Source organism: Hemitrygon akajei, chromosome 21 (genome assembly GCF_048418815.1).
Source record: "Hemitrygon akajei chromosome 21, sHemAka1.3, whole genome shotgun sequence".
In the NCBI taxonomy this organism is placed as follows: Eukaryota; Metazoa; Chordata; class Chondrichthyes; order Myliobatiformes; family Dasyatidae; genus Hemitrygon; species Hemitrygon akajei.
The window spans coordinates 70,054,340-70,063,797 of record NC_133144.1 but is presented as its reverse complement, the minus strand read 5'-3'; the positions used below and the strand labels follow the sequence as shown (position 1 = coordinate 70,063,797).

Here is a 9,458-nt window from a genome sequence, read left to right as displayed (position 1 = left end):
GGATCCCCCCATCCCTTCACTCCCTCCCCACATCACTCGTTACTCAGTAGGACACTCCCCTCTTCACAACCTCCCCTCCTTCACTCTCAACAGCAGAACCCCACCCCCTCCATCACCCGTCCAGCAGGATTCTCCTTTCAATCTCTCCCCAGTGGGACCATCACCCCCCCAATCCCTCCCCAGGACTCTCACCACCTTCACTCCCTCTCCAGAAGGACCCGTACCCCCCCTTACTCTTTCCCCATAAGGACTTTCACCATCGTCACTCCCGCTGCAGCAGGAGCCCTCTTCACCCTTCTCTCCCTCCCCAGTACTCTCACCTTCTTCACACCCTCCCTAGCACGACCCTTTTCTCACTCTCTGTCTAGCAGGGCTCTTCCCCCTCTTTTGATCGCCTTTCCCCTTCACTCCCTACCCAGCAGGACACGCCTCCTCTTCACTCCCTCTCCAGCAGGACCGTTCCCAGTAGGATCCTCCCTCTTCACTTCCTCCTCCAGAAAGACTCCTTTAACTCCCTCTACAGCTGACACCCCACACCTGTCCCTTCAATAGATCCCTGCCCGCCAGGGAAGGGTACGGGCTCGGTCTTGACCCGTCTGTGGTATTTGGCAGAAAAGACGGGCCCCTCTGATGCCGATGCTCCTATTCATCACCGCCACCAGACATGGATCTATCGTTTGTTGGATATTTCCTACAGTGAAAGTGTAGTGGAAAATGCTTAAGATTCCACCCTCAGCTCGGGATAAAAACACAGTCCGGTCTATTTTAAATTCGAATCTTGGCGTTTTTCAGTACCCGCTCTGGCGAGGGAGGTAGTACGTAAGTGCAGTATACTCCCCGTGCCGACAATCTACAGCGGCAGAGTCGAAATCAACGCGAGCGGGCAGGCGGCGTCAAGCTCAGAATTATCTTACGTCAGCACCGCGGGCCAACCCAACTTGACGGCGCGAGAATTAAGAGGCGTCATGTTGACTGGCGGTGTGTTGAGCCAACGGTGAGGTGAGAACTGCCTGGGGACTGGGTGGCGGCTGACCAGTGATAAGGGCTCAGGGGCGGGATCTGCAAGCCAGAGTTAGATTACGCGCCGGCCTATGACGGGATCCATTCGGGTGACATGTCGGCCGCCGCTCTGTTTCGCCGCTTAGTCTTGGCTACAAAATGGCGCCCATTAGGCTCGGCAGCCGTCGGCTTTCCTCTCCGCTCTGAAGGAAGGTGCGAGGGAAAGGGGATATTCAGGATGGCTTTTATTTCTGCATGGTTGTGGGGAGGACGCATTGGCGCGCCCGCTGGAAATGCTTTTTTGCGATTTCTGTTGGTGTTGTGGCGCCTGCGGAAGATCGGTGGTGTTGGGACTGAAGAGCAGCTTTACCGTGACCAAGCGCACAGGCCTATTCCCGCCGCTTGCCAGCGCTCGCTGCCCGGCTGCTGTTTGCTACTCTCTGCGTGACATTGGAGCAGGAAGCTTTTGCTGTCAGCGCCTTTGACAAGCACAAGCTTAAGTGTGCGTGTTAAAGTTGCCTGGCGTAGCTTGGTGACGGAGGCTACATTCTGTTTATCTCTTGTGGCTTCGCTCCATGTCCTCAACACCGGCTTGCACTACACGCGTTGTTGGCGTGGTGACAATCTGATGTAAACATCAGATTGTCAAACTGATCAAAACATAGATATGGTGAGGAGGTCAGTTTTGTAGGCTTTTCTTCCTCTGTCGGTGACTTAGATGTTCTGTGTAATATAACGACGTTTAATATTGTTTTCCTTTTGCTCTACAGAATTTGTTCTCGCTTTCGTGACTAGTCCCCTGGGTCTCCTGGAAGTCTTCTGGAAACCTGTTGATTGAACCTGCAGAAGATTAGTTTGTTTATCCACTGACTTTTGTGACTAATTGGTCTCATTGCTGTTTTGATGGATAGTTTGGACTAGCAAGCATGTTGCAGATCCTAGAGTCAAAACATGATCTGTGCTTTCCTTTGGTGAATTGTTTAATTTCTCAGGAAGAGCTGTTGTATCATGTCCTGGAATTGATTGAGCATGGGGAAAAAGAATAACTTAATTGCCTAGCATCTTGATTGAGCTACTTATGGTCAACCATGGTAAAACTTGCAAATCCACTGTACACTGAATGGATTCTTGAAGCTATCCAGAAGGTGAAAAAGCAAAAACAAAGACCATCTGAAGAGAGAATTTGTCATGCAGTGTCATCTTCACATGGATTAGATAGAAAGACTGTTCTGGAGCAGTTAGAGCTTGGTGTGAAAGATGGCACTATACTGAAAGTTACAAATAAAGGGCTTTCATCCTACAAGGATCCAGAGAAACCAGGCCGTTTTTCACCTGTTAAGTCTTGCAGTCTTTCAAAGTCCACACAGGCGTGCACATCCAGAAATTGTATTGATATAAGTAATGTGGACTGGAATAAGATCATTAAGAGAGCAGTTGAAGGATTGGAAGAAACAAATGGTTCCTCACTAAAGAACATAGAGAAATATCTGAGAAGCCAGAGTGATTTAGTTACTGTTACCAGCAGTTCCACCTTTCAACAACGCTTGAGGTTGGCCACCAAGCGTGCTGTGAATAATGGGAGAATATTGAAGGATGGTCCACTTTACAGAGTGAATTATGGGAGTGCAGGAGGCAAGGGAGTGGCTAAATACAATAATTCTTCATCTCTCCTCCCAGTCAACCATCTACCACATGAAAAAGAAAAGGTAGGTTTTCTGGTAAACAGAAAAAAAGACCCAGTCATTTTCTTTAAAATGCTTGCTTGGCTTTGGATTGTCCTTACACATTGAACTGTTAATATAAGGGAACTGTTTGAGATAAGATGTATGATCATGGTAAATAACTTGGATTAAGGAGCCATTGAAATATTTTGTGTATAATACAGGGAAAATATAAAATAAGATTGAGTGAAACTTGACAGGTTTCTTACAGCCATATTTTTGGAGTAGTGAGTTGATCTTTCAAATGGTAGCCACTCAATACCAGCTGTTCAAACCCTGTATGATGTAACGATTTCAGTCATGTTGAAAAGACCTAAAGAGGCATTTAATAAATGGATTGTTTTTAAATGATCAGCTGAGATGCTAAGGATGCATTAATCACTTTAAGCTCTCAGGGAAGTGGCTGGCTTTGTGTATCTAAGAGGACTGTGACTAATTGTGAGTGACTATTTTTTGCGTTCACCTATTATAAAATGCATGACTGGCTTCTAAAGGTCAAAGGTTAAGGATGCTTCTGATGAAGAGTAAGGTGACCTTGTCTTTCATCTTTTTGGACTACAGACTGCAGTGCATTGTGAAGGAAGGATAAGAACCATATCCATGGTGTGTTTTATTGCTTCAGGATCTCAAGGGTGATTTAAATTTAATTAATTACTTTTGAGATGTTGCTGTTACCTAGGAAAAGGTGATAGCCAGTTTGTACACAGTAAGGTAGACTGAAACCGCTGAAATTAAATACTAAATATCTCTCTTTGTGATATTGGTTAAGGGTGCCTATAATGCTTGGGAAAACCTGTATAGGTGCTGGTATTTTTAATCTTGAAAAAATGTCACCAAAAGTTCTAATTAAATTTTGTATCAAAGTACATTTATGTCACCATATACAACCCTGAGAATAAGAACTATAACAGAATCAATGCAAGACCGCACCAACTTGGGTGTTCAAACAGCGTACAAAAGATGGTACTCTGTGCAAATACGAATACAAAATATCAAGAGCATGAGATGGAAGAGTCCTTGAAAATGAGTACACAATTGTCAGAACAGTTCAGTGATGGGGCAAGTGAAGTTATCCCCTCTGGTTCAAGAGCTTGATGGTTGAGGAGTAATAACTATTCCTGAACCTGGTGATGTGGGTCCTGAGGCTCCTGTACCTACTTCCCAATGACAGCATCAAGAAGAGAGCGTGACCTGGGTGGTGGGGGTCCCTATGATGGATGCTGCTTTCCTTCAAGAAATCTTTGAAGTGCTGTAACCACTGTATGAGTAAAAGCAACAGCATTTTGGTTCAGTAACAAGATCAGAGAGTAGCCAACTCAAGGAATGTTTAGGAAGATTAGCAAAGTAGTTACCTACTTTTTTTTATAATTATCTACTTAGGAAGTAACTTAGAGGGAACTTTGACAAAAACAGTGAAAGAATAAAGCATTTAAAATTGTTTAATCTGGTAAAAGTTTATTGGTTGCAAATGCCTTGTAATATACGATAATGTTTGAGTGTTTGGAACTAATTGAAATACATTGTTAGTATCTAAATCTCAATGTTCTCTATATATGAAGACTGCAAAACCTGAACTATTGCATTTAATATTAAGAATATTTAGCCTCTTCATCACAAATTCTTGCCTCTTTCTTTAGTGGCATTTGAATCTGCCTTGTTTGGTGCTTTTCATCCAAACAGTTGTTACTTTGAGACTTGAATTCTAATGCCGTCCTTCCATGAACTGAAGTCCTTGTGACTTGGTTACCCAAATCTGAATACATAGCACTGTTAGTTTTATTGAATTGTTTAGGGTCAGAATCAACAACCCAAAATTAAACTGTTAATGTTTACTGTGTCTTTGTACTTGTCCTGTGATCATGAACTCTTGTGACCATCTCTGAAACTTGACTAAAGGGTGGCTGCCATTGGGAGCTGAACATCCAAGGATATACAGTGTATCGGAAAGATAGGTTAGTAGGCAGAGGGGGTGGTGTGGCCCTGTGTATAAGAAATAATACTAAATCATTAGAAAGGGATGACATAGGACCAGAAGGTGTAGAGTCTCTGGGTTGAGTTCAGAAATGGCAAGGGTAAAAGGACCCTAATGTCAGTTGTATACAGGCCTCCAAACAGCAGCCAGGATGTGGATTACAAATTACAACAGGAGATAGAGAAGGCGTGTCAGAAGGGCAATGTCATGATAATCATTGGGAATTTTAACATGAAAGTGGATTGGGAAAACCAGGCCAGTACTGGACCTCAAGAGAGAGAATTTATAGAACGTCTAAGGGATGGCTTTTTAGAACAGCTTGTTGTTGAGCCCACTTGCTGTGCTGGATTGGGTGTTGTGCAATGATCCGGTGGTGATAAGAGAACTTAAGGTTAAGGAACCCTTAGGCCAGGGGTCATCAACCTTTTTTGCACCGCAGACCGGTTTAATATTGACAATATTCTTGTGGACCGACCGACACGAAGGGGGGGGGGGGGGGGTGTTAATCACAACCGGAATATAGGTGATAAGTCAACTATAAGTCACTTATAAGTGGCTAATACACTCAATTTTGTTTCTAAAAGGGTTTACTAACGAAATTAATAGTAAACACACAGCGCATATTTTCCTCACATGAATATAGTGATAAGTCACTTATAAGTCAATAGCATCATAACATTTTAAGTAGCGTTTGGATATTAAACACAGTGAATATTTTCCTTGCATGAACATATAAAATCATTGCAACACACCTATATCGTTGAATCAGTGGGAGCCCTGGGCTTGTTTCCCTGCAACAAGTCAGTCCCATCGAGGGGTGATGGGAGACAGTGATACTTGAAGGGGGTTCCTTATGTCCAGTCTGTTCCGCAATTTAGTTTTCATTGCATTTATTGCAGAAAGCCCTGCTTTGCAGAGATATGATGTTGGAAATGGAAGCAACGTTTTCAGTGCTTTTGTGGCTATCTCAGGATATTTAGCCTTAACTTGATCTAGAATGCCGGCAGAGATGTTATGTCAAACATACTTTTCAGCCCACTGTCATTTGCAAGCTCGAGGAGTTGATCTTCTTCCTGCGCTGACATGGATGATTCACCAGGGACATTCACAAATGGGTCACGGACCCATTCCTTTGCACCCATTCATTTGTGGTTGGGAAGTAACACTTGAATTCTGTCGACAGCGAAGATAAGTGATCGCTCACCAGCTGTGAGAAAGATGGTACAGTCTCAGTTTCTCCCAAAATCCCAGCTAATGCTGGGAACGTGTCAGATATGCCCCTGTCCACTCGCTGTCCCCACAGTTCCAGTTTGGCTTTGAAAGCAGAAATGTGACAACTTGAAGACAGTTGTCATTCTCCCCTGAAGTGACAAATTGAGTTCATTGAGCAGGTTGAAGATGTCACACAGATAAGTGAGTTTTGCTATCCACTCCTCGTCACTGAAGTGTGCCGCCAGTGGTGACTTTTCTCCTGAAAGAAATCTCTGTAGCGGCTGTCTTAACTCAAAAACCCTGGCCAGGGCTCTCTCCCTTGATAGCCACCTGACTTCAGTGTATAAGAGAAGGTGTTTGTGCTCTGCATCCATTTCCTCACAAAGCTGCTCAAACAGATGTGAGTTAAGGGCTTTTGCTTTGATGTGATTGATAACTTCAACAACATCACTCAATACGCTGTTAAGATCAGGTGACATTTTTCGGCTAGCCAGTATTTCTGTGTGTATGACACAGTGTGTAGACTGGCAATCAGGAGCAACCTCTTTGACTTGGGTAGTGAAACCAGACAGCCACAGCCCCGTCTGTGCATATTCCAACACACAATGACCAGTCCAGTTTGCCTGACATGTAGTCATTCAAAGACTTGAATGGTTCTGCCCCAGTTGTGTTAGTTGGCAGCAGCAGTGCGCACAACATATCCTCATGCACATCATCTTGAAATGTATATCGCACATAAACCAGCAGTATTGCCTTGTTGTCGACGTCAGTAGACTTGTCGACCTGGATAGCATACCATGGTGACTCACTTATCCGTTCCAACAGTTGTGCTTCAATGTCCTCCGCTATGTCATTGATTCTCCTTGAAACTGTGGTAGCTGAAAGAGAAACCTGTGCCATCTTGTTAGCTGGAGCTTCTCCCAACAGTTAACGACACGTGTCCTTGGCAGCAGGCAGAATCAATTCTTCACCAACAGTGAAAGGCTTTTTAGCCTTAGCAATACGGCTGGCCACTAAGTATGACGCTCTCAGAGCAGCAGCATTTGTGGAGGTGGTGGTTCTCAGCACTTGTTTTTGTCCGCTTGCTCATGTGTTTTATGCTCAAAAAACTCAATGGGTTTGTCTTTAAGTGCAGGGTGCTTGGACTCAAGGTGCTGAAGCAGTTTTGAGGGCTTCATTGCCTCATTAGACAGCTTGTCTCCACATATCATGCACAGGTGGTTTGGAGCGTGTGAGTCATCAGTCGAATTAAAGCTATATTTTATGTACGACCTGTCGTATTTTCTGTTGAAAGAAGCTTTCTTTTTTTTGCAGTCTCGGCCTCAGCTGTCTCTGAGTTGTCACCATCATTGGGACTTTTATGTCCCCTACCATCTCTTCCAAAGAAACTCTCAAGCGACGTTAGTTTTTTACTCATTGAGTAGTTGTAGGTTAATGACCAACTGATGACCTCACAATGCCTTGCATGCGTTCAAGTTCAACAGTGGGCGTGACAGGGAATGAGGAAAGGTGCAGCTGACTCATAGCATTTCATACCACCAAATCATGTTGTTTACTCGCGGCCTGGTAGCACAGGGACCACTGCCTTAGGGAACAGTGATCACAATATGATCAAGTTCGCTTTGAAATTTGAGAAGGAGAAACTAAATTTCAATGTGTTGGCATTTCAGTGGAATAAAGGAAATTACAATGGCATGTGAGGGGAACTGGCCAAAGTTGACTGGAAAGGGATGCCAACCTGAAATTATTAACCTGCTCAGTTGACGAAAAACACCAAAGACACGAAATTACCTCTGAAACGGTTTTTATTCAGAGAGGAGTTCGCAGCCCCACGCACTTCGAGCGTAAGGTAGCCAACTCCCAATTTGTCGGTTTACAAAGGTCATACTTATACCCAAAAACAGGGTACTACATTCACAAATATGGTTACTGATTCAAATTCATCAATTGATTGGCTATTGCATAGCTAAGCACGCAAAATACTCGGAATAAGCATAGATGCAAGCGTAATACTTGGATTGGGTATGGACGCAAGCAAAACACTCGAAATAGGTATATAGCTCAAAATACTTTGCCGAACACATTGTCTTGTGGTCGCATGGTTCCTCTGCTTTGTGGTTGCCACATGCTGTCTGGAATCTTATTTTAGCTACTTCCCCAATAACGTATCCTCTCCCTGGTCCTGTCTACATATTTTGCTACACTTACCCCTCGCCCACTCCTTCTACACGTACCCCTTACCCTCTTCACATTCTCAGGGATGCTAGCAGGAAGGACAGCAGAGCAGAAACGGCTGGAGTTTCTGTGAAAAATGAGGGAAGTGCAAGACAGATATATTCCAAATAAGAAGACATTTTTGAGTGGAAGAAGGACACTACTGTGGTGGACAGGTGAAGTCAGCCAAAGTAAAAGCAAAAGAGAGGGCATACTAGGAAGCCAAAGCTGGTGGGAAGATAGAGGATTGGGAAGCTTTTAAAAACTTGCAGAAAGAAACTAAGAAGGTCATTAGTAAGGAAAAGATGACTTATGAAAGGAAGCTGGCAACTAATATCAAAGGAGATACCAAAAGCTTTTTTAAGTATATAAAGGGTAAAAGAGTCAAGGGTAGATATAGGACCAATAGAAAATGATGCTGGAGATATTGTAATGAGAGACGCAGAGATGGCAGAGGAACTAAATGCGTATTTTGCATCATCCTTCACCGTGGAAGACAGCAGCAGTATACCGGACATTCAAGAGTGTCAGGGAAGTGACGTTTATGTAGTGAAAATTATGACTGAGAAGGTGCTCAAGAAGCTTAATGGTCTAAGGGTGGATAAATTTCTGGGACCTGATGGAATGCACCCTTGGGTTCCAAAGGAAGTAGCTGGAGAGATTGCGGAGGTATTAACAGTGGTCTTTCAAGAATCGATAGATTCTGGCATTGTACCGGATGATAGTAAAAGTGCAAATGTTACTCCGCTGTTTAAGAAGGGTGGGAGGCAGCAGAAAGGAAACTATAGAACTGTTCTCCTGACATCAGTGGTTGGGAAGTTGTTGGAATCGAATGTTAGGGATGAGATTACAGAGTACCTGGAGGCACATGACAAGATAGGCCAAAGCCAGCATGGTTTCCTGAAAGGAAAATCCATCCTGACTAACCTACTGCAATTTTTTGAGGAAATTACAAGCAGAGTAGACAAAGGAGCTGCAGTAGCTGTGGTATACTTGGATTTTCAGAAGGTCTTTGACAAGGTGCCATATATGAGTCTGCTTAGCAAGATAACAGCCCATGGAATTACAGGGCAGTTATTAGCGTGGGTGGAGCATTGGCTGATTGGCAGATAACAGAGTGGGAATAAAGGGATCCTATTCTGGCTGGCTGCCGGTTACCAGTGGAGTTCCACAGGGGTCAGTGTTGGGACCGCTGCTTTTTATGATGTATGTCAATGATTTGGACTATGGAATTAATGGATTTGTTGCTATATTTGCTGATGATACAAAGATAGGTGGAGGAGCAGATAGTGTTGAGGAAACAGAGCCTGTTGAGAGACTTGGATAGTTTAGGGGAATGG

The 9,458-nt window shown here is 43.9% G+C and overlaps 1 protein-coding gene across 2 annotated transcripts in view; it reads left to right on the top strand.

Annotated features, from left to right (window-relative positions):
- Positions 1-876: 876 nt before the first annotated feature.
- Positions 877-9,458, top strand: part of kat6b (K(lysine) acetyltransferase 6B) — a 252,441-nt gene continuing 243,859 nt past the window's right edge. The window contains exons 1-2 of one of the 2 annotated variants that reach the window (XM_073025716.1): positions 877-999; positions 1,770-2,705. In XM_073025716.1, coding sequence (XP_072881817.1) covers positions 2,088-2,705 — 618 coding nt within the window. In that variant the 5' untranslated portion in view covers positions 877-999; positions 1,770-2,087. Of the gene's footprint in view, positions 1,000-1,077; positions 1,213-1,769; positions 2,706-9,458 lie in introns of those variants that run through there. The other variant, XM_073025715.1, reaches the window with a different exon arrangement.